General features: G+C 52.2%; 12 protein-coding genes and 1 non-coding gene across 13 annotated transcripts; 7 read left to right on the forward strand and 6 right to left on the reverse strand.

The window, feature by feature from the left end:
• The first annotated feature begins 51 nt into the window (after window positions 1-51).
• Window positions 52-665, forward strand: P168DRAFT_49552 (uncharacterized protein). Its single transcript, XM_024841974.1, has 2 exons — window positions 52-356; window positions 432-665. Exons 1-2 carry the CDS (start codon window positions 229-231, stop codon window positions 571-573), a joined length of 270 nt encoding a protein of 89 aa, XP_024690060.1. The 5' UTR covers window positions 52-228; the 3' UTR covers window positions 574-665.
• P168DRAFT_273820 (origin recognition complex subunit 4) lies at window positions 431-3,264 on the reverse strand. The gene is made up of 3 exons (XM_024835389.1): window positions 3,241-3,264; window positions 1,450-3,178; window positions 431-1,390 (listed from the first exon to the last, which is right to left on the reverse strand). The coding sequence occupies exons 2-3, from the start codon at window positions 2,923-2,925 to the stop codon at window positions 758-760; spliced, it is 2,109 nt and encodes a 702-aa protein (XP_024690061.1). The 5' UTR covers window positions 2,926-3,178; window positions 3,241-3,264; the 3' UTR covers window positions 431-757.
• Window positions 3,265-3,862: 598 nt separating this feature from the next.
• Window positions 3,863-4,476, forward strand: P168DRAFT_312610 (PaaI family thioesterase; the record flags this gene model as incomplete). Its single annotated transcript, XM_024839584.1, has 2 exons — window positions 3,863-3,967; window positions 4,090-4,476. 2 exons carry the CDS (start codon window positions 3,863-3,865, stop codon window positions 4,474-4,476), a joined length of 492 nt encoding a protein of 163 aa, XP_024690062.1.
• A 241-nt stretch (window positions 4,477-4,717) lies between these two features.
• P168DRAFT_292570 (secretory pathway gdp dissociation inhibitor) lies at window positions 4,718-6,961 on the reverse strand. Its single transcript, XM_024837611.1, has 8 exons — window positions 6,758-6,961; window positions 6,670-6,694; window positions 6,554-6,613; window positions 6,447-6,474; window positions 6,038-6,383; window positions 5,424-5,978; window positions 5,112-5,369; window positions 4,718-5,053 (listed from the first exon to the last, which is right to left on the reverse strand). The coding sequence occupies exons 1-8, from the start codon at window positions 6,801-6,803 to the stop codon at window positions 4,965-4,967; spliced, it is 1,407 nt and encodes a 468-aa protein (XP_024690063.1). The 5' UTR covers window positions 6,804-6,961; the 3' UTR covers window positions 4,718-4,964.
• Window positions 6,962-7,498: 537 nt separating this feature from the next.
• mrpl4 (mitochondrial 54S ribosomal protein uL29m) lies at window positions 7,499-8,739 on the reverse strand. The gene is made up of 3 exons (XM_024839585.1): window positions 8,168-8,739; window positions 7,933-8,099; window positions 7,499-7,760 (listed from the first exon to the last, which is right to left on the reverse strand). The coding sequence occupies exons 1-3, from the start codon at window positions 8,532-8,534 to the stop codon at window positions 7,611-7,613; spliced, it is 684 nt and encodes a 227-aa protein (XP_024690064.1). The 5' UTR covers window positions 8,535-8,739; the 3' UTR covers window positions 7,499-7,610.
• A 367-nt stretch (window positions 8,740-9,106) lies between these two features.
• On the forward strand, window positions 9,107-11,754 carry P168DRAFT_273830 (NOT2/NOT3/NOT5 family protein). Its single transcript, XM_024835390.1, has 8 exons — window positions 9,107-9,226; window positions 9,552-9,659; window positions 9,747-9,891; window positions 9,986-10,509; window positions 10,569-10,633; window positions 10,699-10,970; window positions 11,023-11,377; window positions 11,467-11,754. The coding sequence occupies exons 1-8, from the start codon at window positions 9,214-9,216 to the stop codon at window positions 11,557-11,559; spliced, it is 1,575 nt and encodes a 524-aa protein (XP_024690065.1). The 5' UTR covers window positions 9,107-9,213; the 3' UTR covers window positions 11,560-11,754.
• A 202-nt stretch (window positions 11,755-11,956) lies between these two features.
• Window positions 11,957-13,158, reverse strand: gtmA (gliotoxin thiomethyltransferase; the record flags this gene model as incomplete). Its single annotated transcript, XM_024837612.1, has 4 exons — window positions 12,625-13,158; window positions 12,513-12,551; window positions 12,403-12,459; window positions 11,957-12,343 (listed from the first exon to the last, which is right to left on the reverse strand). The coding sequence occupies exons 1-4, from the start codon at window positions 12,983-12,985 to the stop codon at window positions 11,958-11,960; spliced, it is 843 nt and encodes a 280-aa protein (XP_024690066.1). The 5' UTR covers window positions 12,986-13,158.
• A 687-nt stretch (window positions 13,159-13,845) lies between these two features.
• On the reverse strand, window positions 13,846-13,917 carry P168DRAFT_t144. Its single transcript has one exon. It is a non-coding gene; the product is annotated as a tRNA-Ala (tRNA).
• A 3,518-nt stretch (window positions 13,918-17,435) lies between these two features.
• P168DRAFT_49713 (condensin subunit SMC2) lies at window positions 17,436-18,030 on the forward strand. The gene is made up of 2 exons (XM_024841975.1): window positions 17,436-17,453; window positions 17,487-18,030. The coding sequence occupies exon 2, from the start codon at window positions 17,505-17,507 to the stop codon at window positions 17,805-17,807; it is 303 nt and encodes a 100-aa protein (XP_024690067.1). The 5' UTR covers window positions 17,436-17,453; window positions 17,487-17,504; the 3' UTR covers window positions 17,808-18,030.
• Window positions 18,031-18,672: 642 nt separating this feature from the next.
• Window positions 18,673-20,093, forward strand: P168DRAFT_292575 (CUE domain-containing protein). The gene is made up of 2 exons (XM_024837613.1): window positions 18,673-19,204; window positions 19,360-20,093. The coding sequence occupies exons 1-2, from the start codon at window positions 18,932-18,934 to the stop codon at window positions 19,645-19,647; spliced, it is 561 nt and encodes a 186-aa protein (XP_024690068.1). The 5' UTR covers window positions 18,673-18,931; the 3' UTR covers window positions 19,648-20,093.
• On the reverse strand, window positions 19,887-21,295 carry psf2 (DNA replication protein PSF2; the record flags this gene model as incomplete). Its single annotated transcript, XM_024841689.1, has 3 exons — window positions 19,887-20,328; window positions 20,392-20,981; window positions 21,182-21,295. 3 exons carry the CDS (start codon window positions 21,293-21,295, stop codon window positions 20,214-20,216), a joined length of 819 nt encoding a protein of 272 aa, XP_024690069.1. The 3' UTR covers window positions 19,887-20,213.
• A 281-nt stretch (window positions 21,296-21,576) lies between these two features.
• On the forward strand, window positions 21,577-23,748 carry alg10 (dolichyl-P-Glc:Glc(2)Man(9)GlcNAc(2)-PP-dolichol alpha-1,2- glucosyltransferase). The gene is made up of 3 exons (XM_024834581.1): window positions 21,577-22,393; window positions 22,446-22,583; window positions 22,635-23,748. The coding sequence occupies exons 1-3, from the start codon at window positions 21,634-21,636 to the stop codon at window positions 23,591-23,593; spliced, it is 1,857 nt and encodes a 618-aa protein (XP_024690070.1). The 5' UTR covers window positions 21,577-21,633; the 3' UTR covers window positions 23,594-23,748.
• Window positions 23,749-25,254: 1,506 nt separating this feature from the next.
• Window positions 25,255-26,103, forward strand: P168DRAFT_321064 (glycoside hydrolase family 3 protein; the record flags this gene model as incomplete). The annotated part of the gene is made up of 1 exon (XM_024840430.1): window positions 25,255-26,103. The coding sequence occupies one exon, from the start codon at window positions 25,255-25,257 to the stop codon at window positions 26,101-26,103; it is 849 nt and encodes a 282-aa protein (XP_024690071.1).
• Window positions 26,104-26,390: the final 287 nt, after the last annotated feature.

A 26,390-nucleotide genomic window follows, 5' to 3' on the forward strand; every position in this document is an offset into this window, starting at 1 on the left:
CAGGGATAATTTAACGTTCAACACCAAGATCAACAGGGCAATACCCTTTTCCTTCCTTCCTATCTTCATCTTCACTCTTATTCTTATATTATTACATCTTCCAAACGACTCCGAAGTCTACGTCTCTATCGAGTAATAGATGCGATCAGTCAGGATCAGGAACTAGAGGATCCTAATAATAACAACAATCGACTAAGATGCTAGGGAGGAGCGAAGACGCTTGGTTGGATGATCAATCTGCTCGTCTTGAACTTGGTGCTAATCCTGGTCGAATCTTATGTCGCTAGTTGCTTAGTGGATTTATTTGATTGTTTTTTTGTGCATGTTCTAATATGCCAAATATGCCACATGTCATGGTTAGTAGATTAAATTAATTTCGACGGTTGGATGGTCTTCGTTCATTGCTGTGGGCTGACTATGTGGGATTGGAGGGATGGTTTGGGCTGGATTGTTTGTATAGATATCGAGGATATCCGCATTGTACATGGTATGAATAATAGAGCCGGGGTAATTCCGGCTCTACATCCTGCCGTTTCATCCTCTTCTGTCATCTGTACTGTTTCATCATTGTAGGAGCTAACGTCGATACAACGGCTTCACCGATCTACCATACCAAGCAACCAATCATGAACTTAAACCAGCCCAACAAATCCATCGTCTTGTCTGGACCATCATTCCAAATCACGATGCGCGTCTTGTGGTGTCGCTTTCTGCTGCGCCAATGCTCTAAGGTATATCCCTGTCTATCTGTATCCCTCTACGCGTCTCGCCACCATTTGCCCAACGACCCCCCAGACCCAGCCATATCCACCACCTCCTCGAAGCTGATTTCCACCCGGAACATCCGCCCGTCAGCCGTCCCGCTTCCCCCGCCGACGGCGCTGACAAGTCCCCAGCTGACGAGCTTCTCCCACGCCTCGCGAGCCACGTCGCGGCCCCACACTCGTCCGGGCGTGGCGGCTGCGCCGGATACAGACGCCGATGTCTTCGCCGACGTCAGCAGTCGGACGTACTCCGCGTATGCGGCTGGGAAGGACAAGGCCAGTGGGGCGAGAGCCTGTGGCTGGGCGGTGTCGGGGCCCGGGTCGTAGAGCGCTGTTAGACGGGCTGCGGCTAGGAGGAGGGAGAGGGGTAGAGAGGATTGGCTGTTTGAGCTCGTAGAGGTGTCGAAGGGGAGAGGTGCGGGATCGGGGCATGACAGTGTCTGGCTGGTGAATGCGGTGGGGGTGGGGATCTGTAGGGAGACCTCGCCGGTGGTGTCGTCGCTGTAGGTGCTGTAGTGCAGCTCGCTTATTGTCATGAGGGCGCTCGTGAAAAACTCCCGTGTGGACTTCGTTTGGTGGTATATTCTTTGTAGGTGGGTTTGGAATGCTCCGTCGCCCCATAAGCCCTGTGTAGTGTGAGTGGTCTTGTCTTGTAAATCCCCAGGTCAAAGAGTGGTTGGGATACCTCGAGATACGCCCTCCATCCTTCCAAGGCCCTCTGCCCATTCTCGGAATGAATGGCAGATTGGGCTGCTCCATCCGCTAAATCCAACACCTCCTCGTCTTCCAAGTTCAATCCGGTAAAGCAGATCTCGGAAAACGTGTCAAATGTTTTCGGAAGCGGAACGAAGACATATCGATGGCTGAATCGACTCTTGACTCGCTTCTCCAGCATCTCCGTCACGTCCACTTTGGTGGTAACCCCGACAACAGCCACGGGGGCCTTGCGCGCTTGCGCTATATCAAACAGATTATATAACAGTGTCTGACGCGGATGCGACACAAACAGGTCGAACTCGTCCAGGATGATGACAACGGATTTCGCTGCTGTCGACGCTTCCCCGTTCCCTTGGGCGCCGTAGATCTCTTCCGGGTGGGAGAGAAGGCCAAGTAATGTCGCCATGGTATCGGCGTAACTGCTGACCTTGCTGGCTTCGTCCTCGGTGTTGGTCTCGCGGCCAAGTTGGCGCCACATTTCCCGGAGGGCTAACCGATCATCGGTCTGCAAGAAACCGTTGAGACGCACGACGTGGAAATCATTGCCATGTTCTCTCCGAAGCGACGAGATTACCGTCTCGATTATAGCCGTCTTTCCTGACCCACGCGAACCCAAGAGCAGCATCGAGTTGCCCTCCCCGACCGTTACCGTCTGCTCAACGAGCTGGTGCGCCTTGCTGTATTCGCTCTCTAGCCCCTTCAGCGGGACTGGCCGTTTGCCATTGAGTTTCTCGAGTATTGTTTGTGTGATCACCCGTAGCTCGTTCGTCAGTCCCGTTTGGCAGAGAGCGAGGAATTTCTCCGCATAGTCAGGGAGCGCTTCATTCGAGAGCACCGCCTTCTCTGTATCTTCTACCTCGGGTCGCGTATGGCCCTGTTGCAGCTGCATCGAGACAATGTCCTCTAGCCCATCCTGGTAATCGTCCGGAGAAGGCGACCCATTGTTTGCATCCCCGTTGGTATCTGGATTCGCGGAAGTTGGCTTCACAGGGGCCCGTTTAGCCCTGGACCGCGTGCGTCTCACTCTGGGTGGTGGCGTCGATTCCTCATCGCTTTCCTCCTTCTCTGAGATCTCCTCCTTTTCTGAAATCGCTTCCGTTTCTGAAACCGCCTCCTTTTTCGAGACCGGCCGTGTCGTCTGCGCACTCTTCGGGGTCGGACCGGTTCGCCTAGACGTAGCTCGTCGAACTGACGGAGCGCGCGAAACTATCTCCTCAAACCGCTGTGGTGGCTTTCGCTGCCGCCCACTGCTCCGTAGACCAGGCCTTGCGGGCGGTTCTGTCGCCGTCGCGGTTTGCTGTCCATCCGTTCCGGTATCTTCTGTGTGCGCCGGCGGTGGGGATGCAGCTTGCCCGTTTCCGTCGTCCATTGCCACGTCTCCGTCGGTGTCGACTTCCTCCGCGTCCGACACTCTTCTCCTCTTGCCTGCTCGTGGATCTTTCATGTTGTGATTGGTGGTAGATGGCTGGTAGGCGGTCTAAGCACGGTAATTCGAGGTCATAAATGGGAGACTGGTGTTGAATTGCAGCTTTCCTCGCCCGGTCGATGAATTATAAAGAATATCGAGTTTTTCAGAAGAAAATGGCGTCGTAAAGGTCAAGCGCGGCCGTGTCAAGCGGTCAATTGTACGGTTGTAGGAGGCAGCGGTTGTGAACGGGAAAGTTTGATTGCTTCGGCGACAGGCAACCTAGACAATTCTTGTTTAGGTATTAAGTTAGTAAAGATTCCTATAAAGATCTATGATATTAAGTCAACTCACCGATGATATGAATGCTATCGCCGGCGCCAATCCCGTGTTGATGGTGGAGGTTTCTGGAGCGGAGAAGTCGGGGATCGTAAAGATCTCGGCGCCTGAGGCATAACGCGTGACGCGAAGTCAGGTGAGTTGTTCGCCGCATGAGATAGCCTCAATCAACCACAAATAAACAGCTTTTCTAGAAGAATGGACACTATTCTAGATGGTCTCATGGTGGTTTGTGTAGTGTGTTAAAGTCACGGTGGATAAAATATAAACATATATTATCCACATTGTGTCTGGTATGCTATTTGCTCGCTATATATAGTATACAAAAGCCAGAGGTATATTTCGAGCGAAGATAATCAGATTGGAATTGAAAGCAATACAATTATATGCAATTAGCGTACATCAAGCCACGAGTACTATAGCCCTCATCCTACTACTAAATCGTTTATCCAGCCTGTCAACTTTCATAGGCAAACGTGTAGCCGCCAACCTCGGCTATCAAGCGTATTCCTACTCCAAGCATTCGCGATACCACCAACTAACTCATGTACATATCTTTACAATCATCTACACACCTCAAGTCCCTGGATAACGGAATCATTTATAATCCCATCTAATAATAAAGTATACCGCCACAATGACCACCTCAACCATGGCCCGCCCCGCCAGGAAACTAGACGAGTTCGAAGAACTAGTCTACATGTACGCCGCGCGCATGGGTCCCCACGATGAGAGTCAAGAGGTCAGTCATTCACATAACTAGTTCCAATCCAATGGACGCAAAAAAACATAACCCCCCCCCCCAACAACATAGAAGTCCACTACTAACCCCCCCTAGCGCTGGGACATCGACTCCCAAGCCAGCAACATGCGCTTCGAATCCGCGACAAAAGGGCCCCCGCCCAAGTCTCCTTCCTCTTCAGCATCGCCCCCAAAATGTGCAACTTCCTGGGCAACCTGCACGGTGGATGCGCGGCGACGCTCGTCGACGTGCTCTCCACCGTCATCCTGATGGGCGTGTCCTCGCCGGGCCAGTTCTCGCTGGGCGGGGTGAGTCGCAATCTCAAGATTACGTATCTGAGGCCCGTGCCGAGGGGTACGGAGGTGAGGCTGACTTGTGAGCTTGTTCATGTGGGCCGTCGGTTGGCGCTGTTGAGGGCGGAGATTAGGCGCGTTGATAATGGGAATCTTTGTGTTGTTGGGGAGCATGAGAAGGCGAATACGGATCCGGAGGTTGATCAGAGGATTTGATTTCTTTCTTTCTTTCTTTTTCTTTTTCTTTTTTTTTTTTTTTTTTGAGGAGAGGGGTTATCTAGTTGGGTCTATATCCTTGTTCTTCTTGATACTGAGGTGGTGTGCTGGTGTCTAGAGCCTTGTTTAGTCTCGGCTATAGAGTTGTTTAGAGCTGTGTACGTACATATAAATATGTTAAGAGACAGTAAATGGATATGCTGGTTATAGACGGGTGGTTATGAACGGGTTATGTGTAGTGGTAAATTGCTATAGTAATATCCTAAGCGCAGTCGAACCCTATTAAATACTCATTCAGGAACCTAGCATCAACGCAAAGGTTGCGGCGTATGTACATATACTGTCTACTGCATGCCGGATGCATCATCCAAAGGCAAGGGAGTGTGCTAGTTCCAACAGAAAAACAGGTGTGGTTTACTTCAAAGAGATTATCAGTATCTCAATGCGCCCAAGCGAGTCTCCCCCTCGCTGTCGTCGAACAACCATATTTAGTCTTCAGCAAGCTTCTGGTCCTCCCGGAGACCCTCAACAACCAGCTCCTCGCCCGTGGCGCGGCGGTAGATGTCACGAACATCGTCTGATCTCGTTAGCTATTTCATACATTTGGGGTCATGGAGGGAGAGCGAAGCTCGTACCGGTGGTAGTCTCAAAGTGGGAGGTGGGGTCGTAGCTCTTGGAGATGAAGATGTTGTCCTTCTCGCCACTCTCGAGAGGCTCGTAGAGCGGGATCGGGGGGCCAAAGAATCGCTCTTCAATCTCCCCAAGGCGCTCGAAGCCCGGCTCCAACTCCAGGTGGTGGTTGGCGTCGGATTCGGCAATCGTCGACACAATGGCAATGTAGTAGCCCTTGGGGCAGACATTGTGAGCCGACGAAACCATGGCGATGTAGATATCTGTTCACCGTCAGCATGCCAGTTGCCCACACTAGACTGTACTACCAGACTTACCGTGCTTCCGGCCGATCTGAGATTGGGGCAGGATCAGCTGCAGCGAGTCGCTGCCATCGGTCTTGTCGATGGGGTGCTTGAGAATGCAAATGGCCTTCAGCAAGTAGCCAGTCACCCGAGCCTTGCTAGGGAAGTAGGAGGGATCGGCCAAAATCTTCTTCGTCTTGGTCGTGAACTTCATGGCATCCTCGTCGGCATCACGGTCCTTCATGGTCGCCTTGATTCCGGAAACCTTGCCGCTCTCGTCATAGAGCACCTCGTCGATGTTGGTGTTGAGCATGTAAGTACCACCGTAGATGGCGGAAAGACGAGCGAAGCCCTGGGGCAGCTCACCGAGGCCGTACAGAGGGTAGATGTAGGGAGACTTGCCATACCGAGCCATGGAGTTGACATACAGGCGGATACGGTTGATGGTCTCGGGAGCTTGCCCGGGGTTGTTGATATAGTCGTCCGACTGGAACAGGGCCATCGAATGTCCAACGAAGTCACGAGTATTGGGCTCCAGGCCAAACTTGTCGTAGACCTCCCTCATGCTGACGTTGTGAATGTCGAGGCCTAGAATTTGTCAGTAACCGCAGTAACATAGGAGAGGTTCAAGTGTCGGGTCAACGAACCGTTGTGAGTAGCGGGGTCGTCCTCCTTGAATTCACCCACCCACTCCAGGAACTTCTTGGCCCTCCGCTTCTCAAATAGACCCATGAGAGAAGAGCGCAGCGCCTCGTTGGCATCCGAAGGCACCTTGGCCACGGTCGCCTTGGGGCCCTTCCCTTGCTGGACATAGCTGCCCCCGATCTGCTTGAACTCCAGGTACCTTGTGACATCGGTGGAAACCAGGATATTCGTCAACTCGCCGTTGGCCATGAGCAACTTGGGGACCAGATCGATGTTCCAGTCGTTGACCCGGCCGTACTTCTTCCAGGGTTCTTCGCCGGGGGCGACATTTCCGTATTTCTTGAAGAGCTATCAAACACGAAAGTATTAGCACACACGTAGAAAAAAATACAAGATTAATATCAAACTCACAGTCTCGATGTTCACCGACGCAGCTTCGCTATAATGGTGGTCAGTGGCGGCTTCACGGTGGACGGGACCAAGCTCCCCCCCCCCCCCGGCGGGCGGGCGTCACTCACCCTCCGTAGTGATCATTACGATCGATATGAAGCACCTTGTTGCCCTTGACACTCAAAACACTGCATGCTATCAATAAGTATTTGAACTAGTAAATCCGATAAAGCAAAGAACATACCCCGACAGGACACACTCGGTCAATCCTAGATAGAAAAGAAGGTGGTTAGCATAGCTGGCGTTGAGGGGCGGGGTAAATGACAGCATACCAGTGCCGAGCACCACAACATCATACTCGGGAGCAATCTCATCCATGGTGGTGGGAAAGGGAATGCAAGCTATTAGAAAAGGACGAATGAACAGTTGATCAGACGGAGAAAGTGAAAGGTGCAGGAAAGTGGGAGGGGATGCGGAGACAAGATGAAAAGGATAGCGGTGAGTTTAGTTAAGCCGGTCGATGGGGAGAAGCTGGGAGGTGAAAGGGGAGGTTTAATGTGGGCTGGTCTGGTAGTGCCACCCGTAGTGGTGTCTCCCTCCCCTCTCCCTCCCCGCGGATCACCCATTGCGGAAATGAGAGCTTCCCTCTTTCATTGGCATTTTTAGCAACTTGGATCCACCGCGTCGAATAACCTTGAAACCACTGGGCGATAGTATGCGAAATAATCCCGAATTATCGAGTGTGATCCTCATCCGTCAAATAATATCCCCTGCCCCTTTTTGGTGGGTTACGTAGTGCTATCGTACGAGATAGACTATATACATAGGCTAGGTAGTACACTATGAACGGAGTACTATGTAGGGCGGCCAGCTATTAATGGACACTGCTGATGTTCGGGAATATTCTGTTCCCATTACTAGAAGGGACTATTGACACTATCGGCTGCTATACCTAATAACATCCCCCCCCCCCAATATATTAGAATCAGCGCTCCAACGTTGGGAAACGGGACACCTTTCCCCTTCCCCTATTATCAGCGACCCTTACGATAGCGAAGTGAGAACTGCTTGACCAAGAGATAGTGGGAACATGAATTCAAATATTGATGATACAGGATTTCTACATACAACACCAACAGCACTTCTTGCAGCCGAGGAAAGAGATTCAATGCTTTCTAAGTTGAATCATGCAGTCCCAGAGGGCGGCTCCTGGCTTGCCTCTTGGCTGTCATCCTCCTGAGGGCGATAGCCATTCTTGTATAGTTTCTGTGCATCCTCCCAGGCATACCATCTCTCCCGAAGAACGTGCTGGATTCCGTTCTGCGTGACATTGATCTGCGGAGATCATAGCATCAGTAACTGTCAAAAGATCCAAGATCGGTGATGCGGGACGGTATGGGTTTGGGGTTTGGGATCAGTAACTCGCCAGCGTCTCCAATGCCAGCTGTGTCACTGTATCTGTACGTAGTACAAACCCCGGGGAGGAAAGGGCAATGAACAAACTCACCACTCGCTTCCGCTCACCAGCCTCCCACTCTCCATATCCAGCCTTCAGTCGCTCTCGTTCTAGGTTGGAAGTGGCTATACGGTTGTTTTCCCTGACACACACCCACCAGAGAGAGTGGAGATCCTCCCACGACTTCTCGCGCAGCTCCTGGATCGACCACGGGCGACCTGGACATGTCTCAGTCAGTACAAATAGGTTCTCGTTCGCGATGTCCAAGTATGCCTTGAAAACTAACCGAACGCAATATCGTAAGCAGGCGTGCTCAAGGCTTGGCGATCCGGGGGGAAGAATCCCCAAAGTCCATGGTTGGGATTCGGGCTCCGCTTCTCGAGTCCCTCAGGCACCACAGGCTTGGGCAGCGGGTACTTCGAAGCACCTAGCCGGAACTTAGGCCCAGTGCGGTGAATCGCAGACACTCCGCGGGATTTGCTCAGGTCGCGTCCACGCGCGGCGACAGCGGCCGTTGTCGAAAAGTTCGAGCATTGGATGGGCGAGCGGCTTAGGGGGAAATGGAGGGATGGCGCAAGGTACGGAGGGGGCAATTCGGACAGCTGGAGACCCCCGAGCTGCCGAGTGACCCGCGTGATCGATTGGCGGTGCATTGTGGATGGGATTGGCGGTCGTCCCAGTCGTAGCGCAACTGAGATCCTTTGCAAACAGGATGCCGGCGAAGAAGTTGGCGGAATGGACTTTTCGGCGGCTAAGTCACGTGCACGGAGGACTCGGCCTATGCGACCACATGCTCACAGGGAGTACAAAGCAAACATCTTCCAAGTTAATGATAAATGGTTTTGTTTTGAAGGTTCTATAACCTCTATGATTTCTCATTGTGTGCCGATCCATATGGTATCCTATTTGGTATGTTTTGATTCTATCGTAGTTTTACGGAGAACACAATCCTTCTTGGTCACGGACAACATAATTGAACATCTCCAATCCTCCTGTTATGAAAGAAAAGGCCATGTAGATATACAAAATACCAACAGTCGGAAATCAACCCAAGTATTAGGAACTTAGAAAGTGATGACCATGACTTGTGTTAATCACCAAGTCTCCCTCCACACTGCAAAAGCGGATGGCGGTTATGTGGTCTGTGCACCACCGGAAGCGCGCGTTTGCAGCCCACTCCACCTCCAAGGCCCGTCGCATATCTTCTGGGCAACAGTTCCTTGAAGCTCCAGTGGCTGGAATCCTAGTCTTGCTTTTCTATACATATTTTCTCCCTGTCGGATCCTCTTATTTGCTTTTATTCATACGCGGCCTTCGGAGGCAGATATCACAATGAATAGGCCAGGTTCGTCATTCTGTTCTTCCCCGTGTACTGTGTGCATGGCTCGACCTCTTGATTCCCCATACACCACCCCTCGTTCGATGGGCGCATCGCTTTTGGACTCTTGAGGCCGTGTTTGACTCGCTCGAATTTCTTTGATACACTGGGTTTTTGACTTGTCGTTGTTTCTTTGTGTCGTCACAATTGCAATCCCCGGCGATCCCTCCGTTTGAGACCAAGACACAACTCGATAGAAACCCCAATCGCTCTGCTGATTGGAATTACCATACCTACATTATCTGGCCAGCATTATCAATACGGTACTAACTTTATTCTTCTCTTTTTCTAGGTCCAGGACCACAACCTCTCCGGGGCATGTCTGGGTTCCCCGCACAGCAACAGGCACAGGCTCGGAATGCGACGCTGGCTTCGGCGCGATTGCCGAACGGAAAATTAGGTTCGATACTTTATACTCTGGGTGGGGCCGGCGGAAGCTGTCGGCGACGTTATGTTTCTGGAAGCTAATGGGGGCGAGACAAAGTAGGCACTGGTGCAAACTGGAACTTCAACCTACCTGTGAGCGGAGCGCCGGGTATCCCAGGGGCTCAGCAGCGCAATATCGGGAACATGGGGGGTACATTTGCACAGAGTCTTAGCGGGTCGCAACCTGCGACACCACTGGATCTAGCGTGAGTGATGCTTAAAATGTCCCTCAGCCGATTCGCCACGCATGGTCGTGGAGTTTGGTGGCCGTCGATAGTGCTAACTGGTTGCTTCTTGGAGTAGCGATTTCCCTTCGCTTTCTGGGGCATCTCCCCAGACTCAGGCCCAAAATACCGCCCACATGGTATGGGCCAACGCAAGCCAACGAGCGATGCAGCAGACCCCGGCCCAGAGACAGCACCCTTCGTCACAAGCACCGTCAAGGGGTCCCCAAACACAGTCTCACCATCCCCAGCAACAAACGCAGCCCTCACACGATGACGTATTCCCGTCCGGTGCTCAATTTGCCAATCGGCTGGACGATTTTCGAAACGGCGGACAGGGCATCAGTGGGCAGTTAGGAGCGGGCGCACAGCCGCAAACAGGCAACATCGAAGAATTCCCACCATTGGGGCGCAACATCCCCACAGAGATAGGCCAGGATCACCGAGGATCTTTGATGCAGAGTGCAGCTTTCGGCGGCTTCAACAGTGGGGTGCCTTTGCCCGGAGTAAGCCAAAGCCAATCAGTACAAGGTCGCAGTGTAATGGCTTCGATAAACGGGCAAGAGAGGATGCTTTCGCCTACAGCCGTGGGATCAGGAGGTAACGTTGAGCGGGTGCTTCGATAATCAGGTGGATAATATATTAATCGCATAATTCAGGTATCGGAACGTCGCGATCGCCCGTCAACCAGGGACCCAACGGGGTCCCAGGACAAGAAAAAGAGGTACATACAATCCCATTCTTGCCCCACACTGCTTCCGAACGCTTTCTTCTGACACAAGTAACTAGGACCTGGCCAACACATTGTTGTCGGGACAACGCAGCTTCGCGGAGCAACAGGTACTCCCTGGGGAAGCTCAGGAAACCACCGGTAATCCTCCTGGATTTCCTGCGCCGTCAAAGCAAAGCTCCGAGCAGCCGCCGCTGGCCGATATGAGCGAGCTTGACAGGTTTGGATTGGCTGGTCTTCTCCGGATGATCCATAGCGATAGCCCAGATGTCGCGGGTCTGGCAGTAGGCCAGGATCTAATGACATTGGGCCTAGACCTGAATCAGCTCGAGTATGATCTTTCAAACATCGGCCCGTGAATCATGCTGATTTCATCGTCCTAGACCGTTACATACGTCCTTCGCCTCCCCGTTCGTGGCCTCCATGGCAGGGGTCCCTCTGGAGCAAGACTTCTCCCTTCCCTCGTGCTACAATGTCGCCAACATCCAGTCTCTCCAGTCTCGTATTCCGAGCTTCAGCGACGAGACGTTATTTTACATCTTCTATAGCATGCCTCGCGACACGATGCAGGAAGTCGCGGCAGAAGAACTAATGGGTCGCAAGTGGAGGTATCACAGGGTCGAGCGGTGCTGGCTCACCCGCGATGAGACCTATCCCGGTCCCGTCGATGTGGAGCGGGGCGTCAGCGAACGGGGGGTCTATCTTCTGTGGGAGCCTGCTAGCTGGAAGCGGATTAGGGTACGTGACGACTTTCGACCTTATTAGCGGTCGATCTGTCATATCTCCCCTGAAATTCTCGCAACCCATCTGACAGCCTTCTTAAACAGCGCGACTTTATCCTCCGATACGAGGATCTCGACAACAGAATGGACGCGAACCGAGGTCTTGCGCGCGTGGGCTTCCCGCAGCAGGGATCATGAACAATCTTCTCATTCTCGGGAAACACGGGGCGACGGAAATCAGCAACGGCGTTAGGTTCACTGCCAATTTTCATAACGGGTTGTTCGGGTGTTTCCAGTTCTATCGAGGACCGGGGTGTTTCTCTGATTTAGTGGTATCTCGGGGTGGGGGAAGTAGGATATGTGTTTGAAATCGAATGACTTCCATGATTACCGGATCTTTTGTTTAGAGTTTAGACGTGGGTAGACATATTGAGAGGGCAGGCCAATCGTTTAGTCTGGTCAGGTACACGAATAGAACCAGGTATTGCATACTCTCACTACTACTATTGATCCTCTGGCGTGGGTATTCACCCTACAGACGTGGGAAGCAGACACAGTAGGAGAAGAACTAGCAGATACTAACTATACGATACCAGCTACATCTTAAGCCCAGTCGTAACAAGCGCCCAAGGCTCCAACACAACCAACCCCAACACCCCAAACCTCCCCTCCAAATACCTCCTCACCACACCCGGGATCTCACCCTGGTACCTGCTGCGCTGCTCCTGCGTCCAAAACCTAACAGCCACAACAGGGACTATGCTCATCACGACCTCCATGAACTCCGGGATGGGGAGCGATATTTGCTTGTTCACGGAGGTCGTCTGAACATGTCGGAACCCTGCTCGCTCTAACTGTGCACGTACGTAGCTCTTGGAGTGCCAGCCTCTGCTGTACAGTGCGAAGAATTCCTTGGTGGAGGGGAAGGGGAGGTTGGCGGGGATGGTTTTGATGGCGCTTTCGATTAGGGTTAGCCAGTCGGCTGGGTTGTGGTTAGTTGGTGTGCTTGCGTTGTCGGGTTGATGATAGGGTATAGCGTACTGGACTGCCATGTGGAGATAGCAAGTGTGCCTCCTGGCTTGAGGATGCGGAAACACTCTGGTTGAGCTGTTAGTATATTGTCTCTTTTGGGTAGTAGACCTTCGGCTTACCTTTCATTGCGGCCATTTCATCGAGAAATGTGTTGAATGCTGTGCTTGGTAGGATTGGTATTAGCTCGTTTCTTCTCCAGGACATTTGCAATACTGCTTCATCCATACTCACCAAATCCAGCGAAGACATGAGTAAAATATTCATTTGGAAGGCCCGTATCTTGCGCATCCACGAGCCTAGCTTTAGCGTTCATCCACGCTTCATCCCTGATCCTCTGCCTGGTATAGTCGAGGATCTCCTGAGTCAAGTCACTGCATACCAATTTCCAGCGCTTTCTCGTCTTGTAGTGTAATATTTGGTTCAAAAAACTCGACACAATCCCCGTGCCGCAGGCGTTATCCAGCACCACCAGCGGTTTTTGGAAAGACGTCGCGATGCCAGACTGGTCGATCAGTGGCTGGGCGAACAGCCCAGTGATTTTCTCGGCGACTATGTACCGGGGCACAATGCCTTTCTGTGTGTATATATCCATGCTGCTTTTGTGTGGTGGGAGTTTTCTATAAAATTGATGAGCCAAATGATATCTATCTATATATATAACCGCAGCATAATTCGTCATATATATCCATGTCTGAAAAAAAAAGAAACACCCAATTAAAAACAACAAGACTCGCTCGACGCCCCCAGACAGCTCTTATAGCCAAGATACAGGCCACGAAAGCAGACTCCTTTTTTTTTTTTTTTTTTTTTTCTTTCTTTTCTTTTTTGCCTGCATAACATGCCCAGCTTTTAAAGTGTCCGAGAGAGAGAGAGACACACACACACCGTCTGTGAAGACCCGGAGGGTACACAAGACAAGACAACGACGCCTTCGGTCACATCATATCTGCTGGGAAGCAGAAGGGCACAGTGATCAATTGAGCGCGACAGACCAACGCAGTTCCTCAATTAGTTAAAATAATAAAACATGCTGACTGTTATCTCCCAAAAGGAGGCGCATCCCGGGAGTTGCGAGTCCAACCACCCAGATTCGACCTAGATACCCTTGTGGGGCCTCTCATTGGAGCTGTGTCGACATGGGTCGGACAGGTCTCGGAGAATTTGTTGATTGCGTTTACTCCGGCGAAAGTACGCTGCAGTAAGCTGTTTATAGCCCCTGCAGGGAACAATTGAGTAGGGGAAGTGGTTATTTTGAGACTGGACGGCGGATAAATGGGGATTATGGTGAGGGTTGCACCAAGAACTACTGGATTTGAACGGCGCTAGAAATAGAGTTATAAAGAAGACACAGAGAAAAGACTAGAATTTTGAAAAAGAAAAAGGAAAAAGGCCAAAAATAGAAAGACACGCCACAAACAAAGATAGGAGATATAGAAGAAAAACAAAAAAGAATGGACTCGCGGGGAATCGAACCCCGGACCACTCACATGCTAAGCGAGTATTATACCACTAAACCACAAGCCCATCTTGTTGAAGAACAGCACCACTTTTAGGATACACTAGTCGAGGTATAAGTTAAACCCCTCATTATTATTCATTGTCTGGCACCAGACCCAAAACAGCAAACTGTAAACACCTGATCCCGCCGGCAAAACACGGCGCCCGCCAAAACAATCCACAGGTTGATCAGCCGCTATTTCGCTCCCTCATCCACCCCATCTCCCCTCCATCCCATGTCATTCATTAGTTGAGGGGCCGAGTCGGTGTCGCAACCATGAGGATCACAGAGATTGTTATCGACGTTTGTCCCCCGCCTCTTGATCCATCCAAAGAAATCCGAGAGCAAGAAATTGGGAAGCTAACGGTGAGCAACAGGGTTTCAAATCGTACGCCGTGCGCACGGTGGTGTCAGGATGGTATGTTCGCTTCTAAAGCTATTTGCGAAGAATTGCCCCTCTCAGTTGCCCTGTCGCGACTCATCGACTTCTATACTGCGGGGCGGCCTTGACGAAAGCCGACCGTACTGACCACTTGACCAGGGACGAGTCCTTCAATTCGATCACTGGCCTCAACGGCAGTGGGAAATCGAACATCCTCGACGCTATCTGTTTCGTCCTCGGTATCACCAACATGTCGACAGTCCGTGCCCAGAATTTACAAGATCTCATCTACAAGCGCGGCCAGGCTGGTGTCACCAAAGCCAGCGTGACCATCGTGTTCGATAATCGCGATACCGCCAAATCCCCGATCGGTTTCGAAGAATATGCCCAGATTTCCGTGACCAGACAGATTGTCCTCGGCGGTACCAGCAAATATCTGATCAACGGCCATCGCGCGCAACAACAGACGGTGCAGAATCTGTTCCAGAGTGTGCAGCTGAATATCAACAACCCCAACTTCTTGATTATGCAGGGAAGGATTACAAAGGTTCTGAATATGAAGGCGGTTGAAATCCTGTCCATGATTGAGGAAGCGGCGGGTACGCGCATGTTCGAGGATAGGAGAGAGAAGGCGGTGAAGACAATGGGCAAGAAGGAGATGAAGCTGCGTGAGATTGAGGGTCTTCTCAAGGAAGAGATCGAACCGAAATTGGAGAGACTCCGGTCCGAAAAGCGCGCGTTCCTCGACTTCCAGCAAACGCAGAGTGATCTGGAGCGTCTGACACGGCTGGTTGTGGCTCACGACTATCTGAGAGGCGGCGAGCGCCTGCGGATCGCGGGCGATGATTGCGAAAATAAAAGGCGAAAGGTGCAGGCCCTCGAAGATAATGCGACTAAGTTGAAAAGCGAGATTGCGCACTTGGAGGAGGATATGAAGCGAGTGAAGGCTGCGCGCGACAAGGAATTGCGCAAAGGAGGAAAGTTCCAGGCACTCGAGGATGAGGTCAAATCTCACTCGCACGAACTCGTTCGACTGACGACTGTCTTGGATCTGAAGAATAACGGCATTGCCGAGGAGAAGGAAAAGCGAAAGGACGCACACAAGAACGTCAAAGACCTAGGAAAACTACTCCAGGAGAAGAAAAAGGTGTACGACAAGCTACAGGCACAGTACGACTCCGCAAAGGCAGAACTCGATGCTCGCACAGCCGAAGTGGAGCAAAAAGAAGAGCTTCTCCAGACACTGCAGACAGGTGTTGCATCCAAGGAAGGTCAGGAAAGCGGATACCAGGGTCAGCTTCAGGACGCCCGTAACCGCGAAAGTACGGCAGCGACAGAACAAGAGCAGGCCAAGCTCAAGATTGCTCATTTAGAGAAGAGAATCAAGGAAGACGAGCCGAGAGCGAAGAGAGCCAAGGAGCAGAACTCGGGGCTTCTCAAGGAACTGGAGGGCCTCAAGTCCCAGGCCAAGAAACTCGAATCGGAACTTACGCGGCAAGGTTACGAACCCGGAAGAGAGGAACAACTGTACCAGGAACAAACCGGCCTGCAAAGGGAAATTCGCGAGCTGCGCCAGAGAGCCGATGGGCTACAAAGGAAGGTTGCGAACATTGATTTCAACTACAATGACCCGTACCCCGGTTTTGACCGCTCCAAGGTCAAAGGATTGTTGGCTCAGCTCTTTACGGTCGATAAGGAGAAACTGCAAGCCGCAACTGCGTTGGAAATCTGCGCCGGTGGCCGCCTGTACAATGTTGTCGTTGATTCGGCAGAAACAGGTACGCAGTTGCTCCAGAAAGGCAAGCTGCGAAAGCGCGTGACCATCATTCCCTTGAACAAGATTTCGTCTTTCCGAGCATCCGCCGAAAAGATCGGTGCTGCTCAGAATATCGCACCCGGAAAGGTGGACCTCGCCTTGTCCCTCATCGGATATGAAGAGGAACTCAACTCGGCGATGAACTACGTGTTCGGGAATACCTTGATTTCCCAGGATGCAGATACGGCCAAGAGAGTGACATTTGACCCGTCTGTGCGGGTCAAGAGCGTCACGCTTGACGGTGATGTCTATGACCCCTCGGGTACACTCTCTGGTGGTAGCTCGCCCAATTCCAGCGGGGTTCTCGTTACGCTGCAAAAGTTGAACGAGCTCACCAGGGAGATCAGGGGCAAGGAGCGAATCCTGGCCACATTGGAGGACACCATGAGAAAAGAGAAGAAGAAGCTTGACTCGGTTCGCGCGCTGAAACAGGAGTTGGATCTGAAGAGCCACGAGATTAAGATGACTGAGCAGCAAATCAGCGGCAACTCATCTTCATCGGTACGTTACTAGCGAGCTTTTGAATATTTCGACCATTTGGTATAGAAGCTAACATGAATGGGCTACCCACAGATCATCCAAGCTGTCGAGGACTCGAAGGCAAATATTGTGCAGCTGAAGAAAGACATCTCTGACGCCAAATCTCGACAAACCGAGGCCTCCAAGGATGTCAAGCGCATCGAGAAAGACATGGTCGAATTCAACGACAACAAGGACGACAAGCTGGCAGAATTGCAGGATTCGTTGAACTCTCTCAAAAAGAGCTTGACCTCAAACTCAAACTCGGTTAAATCTCTGCAAAAAGAACTTCAATCGTCACGCCTCGAGTCAGAGCAGGTGGGGAGCGATCTTTCTGCAGCGGAGGAGCAGAGCGCTGAGGCCGAGAATACGCTCAAAGCTCAGATGGAAGAGATTGAGTCGCTGGTGAGGGAGCAGGCTCGGATTAAGGTAAATAGATACCCTGGGCTCCAATGATGATTCCATGCTAATCTAGCACGCAGGACGCGCATGATATGGCCGTGGCCCACCTGGAGGACGAGAGAGCCAAACTGACTGGATTTGATGATGAGATTCGGGAGCTCGAAGAAACGATGCAGTCGAAGAACTCCCAGCTCACCGAAGGAAGCCTGGATATGCAGAAGCTTGGCCATCAAGTTGAGAAGCTGCAAAAGGATCAACAAGTGGCGGCCCAGGCGGTGTCTTACATGGAAGAAGAGCACGAGTGGATTGCCGACGAGAAGGACAATTTCGGACGCGCGAATACTGTCTACGACTTCAAGAACCAGAACATTGCCGAGTGCAAGTCGACGCTGAAGAATCTCACTGAGCGATTCCAGGGCATGAAGAAGAAGATCAACCCCAAGGTTATGAACATGATCGATAGCGTCGAGAAGAAGGAAGTGGCGCTGAAGAACATGATGAAGACCGTCATTCGAGACAAGCGCAAGATTGAAGAGACCATCATCAACCTGAACGAGTACAAGAAGGAAGCCCTCCACAAAACGTGGGTCAAGGTCAACGGTGACTTCGGGCAGATCTTTGCCGAACTTCTTCCAGGCAGTTTCGCCAAGCTCGACCCCCCCGAGGGCAAGGACATCACCGATGGCTTGGAGGTCAAGGTGTCCCTGGGCAAGGTGTGGAAGCAGAGTCTCACGGAACTCAGTGGTGGTCAACGGTACGTTCCAGCTCGCTGTCCAGTACGCCGTTTTACATGCTAATAATTCCGCGATAGATCTCTGATTGCGCTTTCCTTGATCATGGCGCTCCTGCAATTCAAACCCGCCCCGATGTACATCCTGGACGAAGTCGACGCCGCGCTGGATCTATCTCACACGCAGAACATCGGTCGTCTGATCAAGACCCGCTTCAAGGGGTCCCAGTTCATCATCGTCTCCCTCAAGGACGGCATGTTCCAGAACGCGAACCGCATCTTCCGGACGAGGTTCAGCGAAGGAACGAGTGTAGTCCAGGCTCTGACGCCTGCGGACATGAGATAGATACCCTGTTGGCTGATGTTATTCGTTTTTTTGATATACTTTTGTTCTCCAACGCTGCTGTATCTCACAGGAAGCGTTGTTCATGGGTCAACTCCGAGGGGCTTGGGATGGAGGTGTTTCGGTCATTGTACATGATTTTCTTCTTCTTTGGATGATATTGTTGTTTAATGATGATGCCTAATGAATATATCGTTTCCGGCGTCTGCTTGGATTGTTTCTTGCCGGGGGATTTAACCGATGCGGAATACTGGGTGGTTACTAAGGCACCGGATCGCGGGCAATTCCGAGGCAGCAAATCAGTACCCGACCCGACCGTTGAAAGCCGATACCTGATCTGTAGATGTCATTCACCTCGACTCTCTGCTGTAACATATTCCTCCTGATTAAATAGACAGTTTCTTCCTGTTCATACATTGTCGAGATTCCAGCCCGTACAATACTCCGTGCATAGCACTGATCTAACAGGCTCCACTATCCATCGCTGTCTTTTGGCACCGTCCGCCCGCCTAAATCCTAGCGCCACCTTCCCTACCGCGGGACTTCCCCCCATAAGTTGTCATTGCTTAACGATTTGTTACTGCGCCGACTTAATCCAGACCGTCTGGGCACTGATCCAACTTTCGTCATCTTCTCCAACCCTCGATCTGTGACCGATCTCCCCCCCCCCCTCATTTTTATTCTATTCCAGACAGCCTCGCATCTGACCTGTCTCCTACCGATCTGCGCCCCCCTGATCGTTGATACCGCCTGAATCCGGCATCCTTTCCCTCTCTCCCTCACCTTATACGCTCTCCACGTAACCCGTTGGCCACACCTCCCGGGTCACCACCACAAGCGCAACCATGATGCCCGACGAAGAACCCTCGCTTAACATCCCCTCGCTACTCACCCTTGCGGTCGTCTCGTTCTTCGTTATTCGATGGTTCCTTAACCGGGATGAGCCGGGCGCAGGAGGGAGTCGCTCTCGCGGGAACGGCGTCGATCCGGCTCAGGTGGCGCAAATCTCGCAGATGTTCCCCCAGCTGGGGATTCGTGACATCGCGTGGGATTTGCAGCGCAATGGTGGGAATGTTGCGGCTACCACGGAGAGGATCTTGATCGGTCGGGGCTTGGAAGTGGTAAGTTTGACATCTCCTCCGCCTCCACCTCCACCTCCGTTGGACTGGACGGGCACGCGATCACCTACAGTATAGCGTTCTGTCCCTCGTCGCCAATCGAACCAATACCCCCACTTTTCCAACGTCGATGGGCAGTACTGATAAACGAAATGTAGCCCCCTCCCTCCTTCCAACCCCAAATCAATCTCCCCACCGGAACGACAGCACCACCGCCCCCCACCAGCGCGACAGCCCCGAAACCAAACGCCCAGGACCTGATCTCCCGGTACAACCTGGCCGCAAAGGTCACCGGAGACAGCGCCGAGACCGCCTCGGCCGAGTCCAAGAATGCGTGGTCGCAGAACAAGGACGAGCGCCAACGTCTGCTGCAAAAGCGCAGGGATGACATGATCTTGGCTGCGCGGAAGAGGATGATGCAGAAGGTTGTGGAGACGGATCAATAAGCTTGTACGCTGTTATAGTAGTACGTGCTTGGTTTGTCGGCATTCTTTGCGTGGTTTTTCCTTGTTGCGCTGTGTTGTCAGAATGATACCTTTTCTTTTTTTTCCCTTTTCTTTTTATTGTATCTTCTTATTCCTCTTCTTTTCTCTTCTCTTCTTTTTTCTTTACATCTTCTCCTGGCATGCCATGTTGACCTCCCGAAGACTCCTGGTTCCCAACATGCGAGCTCATCTACCCGTTGAAATACGCGGTGCTGCCATCTGAGGGTTCCTCCTGGGCATTTCTAGAATGACTGTTCTCGCATGCATTCTTTTACTTTGTTCCACATATTTCGCCCCACCATATTCTCTCCTCTTACTTATCTTGGTCTTTCTGCAACAGAGCGTCGCATGTTTATGGTGTTAGGTTTAAATCAGATTACCTGCGATCGCAATCGATAACATAGGGTATATATATATACATAGATTTGCGCCTTTTAGCAGAATGTGGCACTAAGGAACCGCCTGTAACTCCAAACAAGAAAGCCAGAATAGGCTATAGACATCCAAGAAGTGAGTTGCGCAGCACTTCAGAATTCCATGTCGTCGTCATCGTCGTCGTCTTGGGTAGCGCCGTATCCGCCAGAACCCATTTCGCCTGCCATTTGCTCCCGACGTGCTTGCTCCTTTGACGCGCCGATTCGCCTGTAGAATAATGATATTAGCCATGATGCCTCCCCTCGTGAAGATACAAATTGGGTAACATACCTCAATCCATCCACAACTCCAGAAATGAAACCCCGGCCCTCCCCAATCTCCATAGCCCCAACACCAGTCAGAGAGACAACATTCCCACCAACAGCCGCCGAATCCAGCACATCCACACCAGACCGCATCTTCGACGAGCGAACCTCCCTCAGCTCCTTCAACAACCGCCTTGTTTGATCCGGATCCACCAGATCATCGCTCGCAGCCTCCAGAAGCATCGTCCCGACCTCCAACCAGTGAAACGGGAGACGAGGCGCCTCGCCCACAGGCCCCTGATCCACGGCCACGTTCTGCGGGAGGAACGGCGACGAGGGGAAATACCGGTTCCCGTCGGGCGTGTAGTGCGGGATGGCGACCGGCCGCTTTTGGTAGTGCTCTTGGGCGCTGGGCTGGTTGGGGAGAGGCGGGGGTGGTGAGAATGCGCCTTTTGAGTCGCCGTGCTGGGTTTCGATGTCGAGGATGAGGGAGAGGGATTCTGGGTGGAGCCAGGATGGGGGGAGGATGTTGGCGCGGCGTTGGCGTTTGAGGAGGAGGGCGAGCCAGAGGGGGAGGGTTGCGCGCCGGGGAGGGAGGAGAGGTTCGATGGGTCCCTGGTAGGTTTGGAGTCTGTTAGTTATTGTCTGTGGTTACGATTGGGGAGAGATCAGGCTGTCTAGTGGTGTGGTGGTTTCTTTATTGTTCTTTATGATATTTCACAATAGGCCGTGATACTTTTTTCTTCCTCTTCCTTATTTGGTCACGACTTATAGGATTATGGGGCATGGCAAAGTGTATAACGTAAAAAACTTACACCCAGAAGTTCAAGCCCTTCTAATCGCTGTCGTGGAAGGATGCTGACCATCTCCATCTCCGCCAGAAACGAGATCTCCGGGGGCGTAATGCCCCGCGGGAGGGGAAACGCCATTCGAGGTCACTGCGGGGGCGATTGGGGAAGGAGCCGGACAGAAGAGATCAGGGGAATATCCGAGAGATGTGATATGAGATCATTGGTATAAGGGCGGCTGCAACTTCGTCTCTTTGCGGCCGATATCAAGGAAGGAAAGGGCCGGATGGAACGCGAGAGAGTGAGGGTATTGCCCGATGCGGCAGATGCGGCCGTGGTTTGTTTTGTTTGCACATCGCTCCTCCACCAGAGCTTCAGGTCGGAGGAGCTTCGTTCTTTTCCACGTCGCTTCATTCTGCACCTTCTCCTTGTCTCTATTTACGCCGCGCAGACTCGATGATAGACTGATCTGCGACACCATGGAGAAACTGAAGCCCGATTCGGGTCTCGCCCGCGCTGCCCGCTATGTGGTTCCCTTCGTCCTCCTGTTGATTCCCTTCTGGATGATCCAGATTAATACTGTTGTGCCGGAGCCGTACCTGGACGAGGTGTTCCATGTCTCCCAGGCTCAAACGTACTGGGAACACAAATGGACGCAGTGGAATCCGAAGATCACGACTCCGCCTGGTTTATACTTTTGGTCGTACGCTATCTGCGCTGCTCTCCTGGCGGTCCGAGGATCGCCCACGCAGCTCAGCACGGAGGCTTGCCGGGGCACCAATGTCGCCGCCGCTGCCGTGTTCCTCCCTTGGAGATTGCAGAAACTGCTTGATCTGATCAGAAAGCAGCGCAATGACCGGCCGTCGGGTGCGTGGCTGAGCCACACCGTCTTGAACATCTGTCTTTTCCCGCCGCTGTTCTTCTTCTCGGGCTTGTACTACACGGATATCCTCGCTTTGCTGGTCGTCGTCGAAGCTTACAACTGGGATTTGAAACGTATGTCTGGACTTGGAGTTGCGTCAACGCCGACCCTTGTGTTCATTGGGCTGGGGGTGGCGGCTCTGGCCTTCAGGCAAACCAATATCTTCTGGGTTGCGATTTTCCTGGGTGGATTGCGGGTGATCCGGAAATTGCGAGTCACTTCCAAACCATGCAAATCGACCGGGTTTGTTGATGTTGCGAGAAGGGGGTTCAACAACGAACTGTTTGATCCTCTGGTGTCGGAGGCTTCTTTTCTTGGTTCGTACCTGTCTGTCAGGACGGTCAGGGGCATGCTAACGATGCGATCTAGATTATTTTAGAACGGCTCTCTCCCTTGGGGCTGCTGCTATGGGCAAGTTGCGTCAAGTGGCACTGTCACTCGTCCCTTACCTTCTTATTCTCGCCGCATTTGGTGGCTTCGTTGTGTGGAACAATGGCGTTGTCTTGGGTAAGTCGAACTCGGTTTGTTAGGCCCGGAAACATGACTTACACAATATAGGACACAAGGAATTCCATACCGCGGGCTTGCACTTGTCCCAGATGCTTTATATTTGGCCGTATTTCCTATTCTTTTCATGGCCTATTCTGGTCGTGCCGGTAATCAACCTGCTCCTCCCGCAAGGCTGGCTGCCCAAGTTTGTGGACTACGGGTTTCCTCAAAAGCAAAAAGGTCTCCCGAAACTCTTGACTACGCTCGTTATCGTGCCACTTATGCTGGCTGTGGTTCATTTCAATACTGTTGTCCATCCATTCACGCTGGCTGATAACCGACACTACATATTCTATGTATTCCGCATTCTCCTTGGCTACCATCCGGTTGTGAAGTACGCTGCTGTAGCAGCTTACTTCTACTGTGGCTGGATGGTTATTTCCGCTTTTGGATTCTCGACTGTCCCGCTCCCACCCAAACTGGTTCCCGCTGTCCCCGCCGGAGAGAAACCTGCCCAGCAAGGACAGAAGAAGGAAGCCAAGACAAAGCAAAAGACAGAGCGTCAGGCAAGGTTAACCAAGAGGGCACCCGGATCGCCTCAACCGGCGAAGGAGCCCGTGAGACAACAGCAGCCTATCACCAAAGAAGCCATCGCCAGAATCCAAGAGCACATTGTCCAGCGCCAGCGGCAACAGCAAGGGTCGCCGCAGGTGAGCTTCGTTCTAGTGTGGCTGGTCGCGACTGCACTCTCACTCGTCACCGCGCCCCTGGTGGAGCCTCGCTACTTCATTATCCCCTGGGTGATGTGGCGATTGCATCTGCCCCCACACCCGACACCGCTCGTATATCGTCTGCAGCGTCCGCGCAATGACAGGGAGGATCTTGACGCGAAGATCGCAACCAACTTCACCCTTTTCCTCGAGACCTATTGGTACTTGGCCATTAACGCCGCGACGGGATATATCTTTTTGTACAATGGATTTGAATGGCCGCAGGAACCCGGGAAGATTCAACGATTTATGTGGTGATTCAATTCGGGTTCTTACACTCGTTTAATTTCTGTGCACCAAGTGTATTATTATCGCGCAAAAGCCTTATGATGGTTTGCGCTCTGTATATAACTATTCACTCTATTCGTTTACTGTATTACATCAAGAATATGAGGACCAGTGGAATTAATGCCAAAATTGACAGCTTTTGGGTTTAAAAACGGTCTCCTTTTCACCTGTAGCTTTTCTGGCGAGGAGGTAAGCATTTCCCCCAGACTTTCATAATGGTTCAGGTTCTAACGAGGATGACAGCCTGGAGAGACCGGAGAAGGGCACAGCCCGGCCTGTCTGTACCCCAAGCCTCTGTGCGAGTGCTACATTGACCACTGAGATAAGACTACTCGGGACTGGATATTGTAGTGCGTTTGTATCTATGTCCGTAGTATAGACATAGTTGTTTGTGGGTTGATGCACGGGATGTGTTTATATCTGCCAAGCTCCAGCCAAGCCAGCCAATCCGACAAGAAGATAGTGACAGGGTAGTTTCTATGAGCTAAAATTTTATATAGACACTTTTATTTTTCTAACACATTGTAGTCTTGCTGGGTTGAAACCTCTCTTGACATTTGTGTAAACGAGTGCATGGGCGTCCGGCCCGGAAATTATCAGTTCGGGCCGAAGACAGAATATGACCGGTCGACCGGCTTCAGAGAGATACCACACGACGAGGCTGGGAAGAGGCATACTGGATATCATTGAAGAGGGCGTGTCTGTCTATTGTACAGTTGCAGTGGGTGGCTGAGAATGACCGTGTATACAATGGATCGTGGCCGCTGCGCCAAAACGGTGACCAACTTTGGTATAGATAGGGCTTGACCTGACTGATTCTCAACACAACAGCACAGTTTGCCCAAGCTGTGATCAATCTATGGGGACTTCGATGCTAGTGGGATGGGGGACTTGGGTATATGAGGTCTGCAGAGACCAGAAAACGGCTATGGGAAGTGTCTGAGGAAGAATCTGCAGCGTACAGGGCTCCAGGATATCTATTGGCCTCTGGAAAGTGGCTAGGTAGGTTCTTCACAGGGTAGCCGTATCAAGGCACAGGGTGCATTGCTCTTACTCCCATCAAAAATCGTGAAGTATTACGGGATTAATCTAGAAGAAAGTTTGGAAGAAAGGTGTGTGCGTCTTTTACATCCTAAACTAGTATATACTTGAGCGACGACTTCGGAATTGCTAACCAGAGGTGACTAGTCAGACGCTCTTGACTAAGAGACAACTACCGAAAGACCGCTACGCATAGATAGGGCCATCACCGACCCGGCTAGCACTGTTTGCGACAAATCACCTTGATGCACTTCTGGCTTCATCCCTAGTCGAGCAGCTAGGGATTATGGAGAAGTCGAGATGCTCGGTCCGATGAAGTAGCGCAGACAGACTTTGCATCCGGTCTAGACACTCCATCGTGTACAGGAGGCAAGGTCAAGATGACAACAGGCCCGGTCCGGTCCGATCGGGTCGGCATTGGCTACTCAGTGAGGGAGGAGACAGAAAGAGGATGTCGCTCGAATGATAGTAGGTCTAAACTTGTCGCCCAGGAACCCATATGAGCTTCCCTAGATACCTAGTCCATGCCAGTTGATCCCTCATCTCTTCCAAATTCCATCACACACCCCTCATGAACACTCTCGACAATCATGACTCAGAATACAGCCTTCCAACAAGCCGTAGCGGCTGTCAAATCCGGACAAGACCCGTCCCTGGCAGCGCGACACCTTCTTCAGCAGCTCACGGAAGATGAGAGATTGTCCTTGTTGCACGGTGATGCCGAGTTCTGGGAGGGCATGCATAATCTCTACACCGGCGTTTACCTGTCTACCCCATACGTCCACGGCGAGATCAAACGCCTGGGCATCCCTGAAATTCGATACTGCGATGGCCCGCGCGGTGTCACTATCAACACGGCGACCGCTTTTCCTGTCTCCATGGCGCGAGGCGCTACATGGGACCCCGGTCTGGAGGAGAAAGTCGCACGGGTCATCGGATTGGAGACGCGTGCGTACAAGGCCAACTCTGTGGGCAGTGCCTCCATCAATCTGCCCCGGCATCCGGCCTGGGGTCGTGTGCAGGAAACATACGGGGATGATCCGCTGCTGCTCGGTGAATTCGGAGCAGCTCATGTCCGCGGTCTGCAGACGAATGTCATGGCCTGCATCAAGCATTTTGCCCTCAATTCCATGGAAACGGCCCGTTCTCGAGTGAACGTGACGGTGGACGAGGGGGCCCTGCACGAGGTGTATCTTCCGCACTTCAAGCGCTGCGTCGAGGAGGGCGCCCTGGTGGTCATGTCTGCGTACAACTCGGTCAACGGCGAATGGGCCAGTGAGAATAAGCATCTGCTTACCGAGATCCTGCGCAAGCAGTGGGGCTTCCAGGGAGTAGTCATATCGGACTGGGTGTTCGGGGTTCGCGATGGCACCTGGGAGGAAGCCGCCGTGGCGGGCGCGCGGCTGTCCTCGTTTCCACGAGTCCCCCGTGCTAGCTGACCCGCGGTTTCGTTTGCGAGATCTGGATGCGCCGCGTGGTGGAAGGGCGAGCGACTCCAGCGAGTATGAGCCGTCCGACGGTGTCAAATGTGAATTTTGCTGATAGGCGGAGGTGGCATTGACCGGCGCATTGGTCGTGGCGATTGCAGTGGTATGAGCTGGTTCAAAGATACATTCGCGACCGAATCGCGCGCAACGCTCGCAGGGCCCTGGATCGCCCGAGCATTTCATCTGCGACCGTTTAATCATCTTCACACTCACAAGCGGACAAGAGAGTGTACGCACTT

The sequence above is a fragment of the Aspergillus campestris genome (assembly GCF_002847485.1).
Source record: "Aspergillus campestris IBT 28561 chromosome Unknown P168scaffold_11, whole genome shotgun sequence".
Taxonomy (NCBI): domain Eukaryota; kingdom Fungi; phylum Ascomycota; class Eurotiomycetes; order Eurotiales; family Aspergillaceae; genus Aspergillus; species Aspergillus campestris.

What these genes read in the sequence shown, in the direction of transcription:
- alg10 (XM_024834581.1), top strand. Translation starts at nt 21,634, where the DNA reads ATGGAGAAACTGAAGCCCGATTCGGGTCTCGCCCGCGCTGCCCGCTAT. An exon ending in GTCGGAGGCTTCTTTTCTTG is followed by an intron (nt 22,394 to 22,445) that starts GTTCGTACCTGT and finishes GATGCGATCTAG; the next exon opens with ATTATTTTAGAACGGCTCTC. An exon ending in GAACAATGGCGTTGTCTTGG is followed by an intron (nt 22,584 to 22,634) that starts GTAAGTCGAACT and finishes TACACAATATAG; the next exon opens with GACACAAGGAATTCCATACC.
- P168DRAFT_49713 (XM_024841975.1), top strand. Translation starts at nt 17,505, where the DNA reads ATGATGAAGACCGTCATTCGAGACAAGCGCAAGATTGAAGAGACCATC.
- P168DRAFT_273830 (XM_024835390.1), top strand. An exon ending in ATTGCCGAACGGAAAATTAG is followed by an intron (nt 9,660 to 9,746) that starts GTTCGATACTTT and finishes GAGACAAAGTAG; the next exon opens with GCACTGGTGCAAACTGGAAC. An exon ending in CTAGACCTGAATCAGCTCGA is followed by an intron (nt 10,971 to 11,022) that starts GTATGATCTTTC and finishes TCATCGTCCTAG; the next exon opens with ACCGTTACATACGTCCTTCG.
- P168DRAFT_49552 (XM_024841974.1), top strand. Translation starts at nt 229, where the DNA reads ATGATCAATCTGCTCGTCTTGAACTTGGTGCTAATCCTGGTCGAATCT. An exon ending in CAAATATGCCACATGTCATG is followed by an intron (nt 357 to 431) that starts GTTAGTAGATTA and finishes GTGGGATTGGAG; the next exon opens with GGATGGTTTGGGCTGGATTG.
- P168DRAFT_273820 (XM_024835389.1), bottom strand. Translation starts at nt 2,925, where the DNA reads ATGAAAGATCCACGAGCAGGCAAGAGGAGAAGAGTGTCGGACGCGGAG. An exon ending in GATGGAGGGCGTATCTCGAG is followed by an intron (nt 1,391 to 1,449) that starts GTATCCCAACCA and finishes CACACTACACAG; the next exon opens with GGCTTATGGGGCGACGGAGC.
- P168DRAFT_292575 (XM_024837613.1), top strand. Translation starts at nt 18,932, where the DNA reads ATGCCCGACGAAGAACCCTCGCTTAACATCCCCTCGCTACTCACCCTT. An exon ending in TCGGTCGGGGCTTGGAAGTG is followed by an intron (nt 19,205 to 19,359) that starts GTAAGTTTGACA and finishes AACGAAATGTAG; the next exon opens with CCCCCTCCCTCCTTCCAACC.
- P168DRAFT_292570 (XM_024837611.1), bottom strand. Translation starts at nt 6,803, where the DNA reads ATGGATGAGATTGCTCCCGAGTATGATGTTGTGGTGCTCGGCACTG. An exon ending in ACCGAGTGTGTCCTGTCGGG is followed by an intron (nt 6,614 to 6,669) that starts GTATGTTCTTTG and finishes GATAGCATGCAG; the next exon opens with TGTTTTGAGTGTCAAGGGCA. An exon ending in CGTCGGTGAACATCGAGACT is followed by an intron (nt 6,384 to 6,446) that starts GTGAGTTTGATA and finishes CGTGTTTGATAG; the next exon opens with CTCTTCAAGAAATACGGAAA.
- mrpl4 (XM_024839585.1), bottom strand. Translation starts at nt 8,534, where the DNA reads ATGCACCGCCAATCGATCACGCGGGTCACTCGGCAGCTCGGGGGTCTC. An exon ending in TGCTTACGATATTGCGTTCG is followed by an intron (nt 8,100 to 8,167) that starts GTTAGTTTTCAA and finishes AGACATGTCCAG; the next exon opens with GTCGCCCGTGGTCGATCCAG. An exon ending in CTGGTGAGCGGAAGCGAGTG is followed by an intron (nt 7,761 to 7,932) that starts GTGAGTTTGTTC and finishes TGATCTCCGCAG; the next exon opens with ATCAATGTCACGCAGAACGG.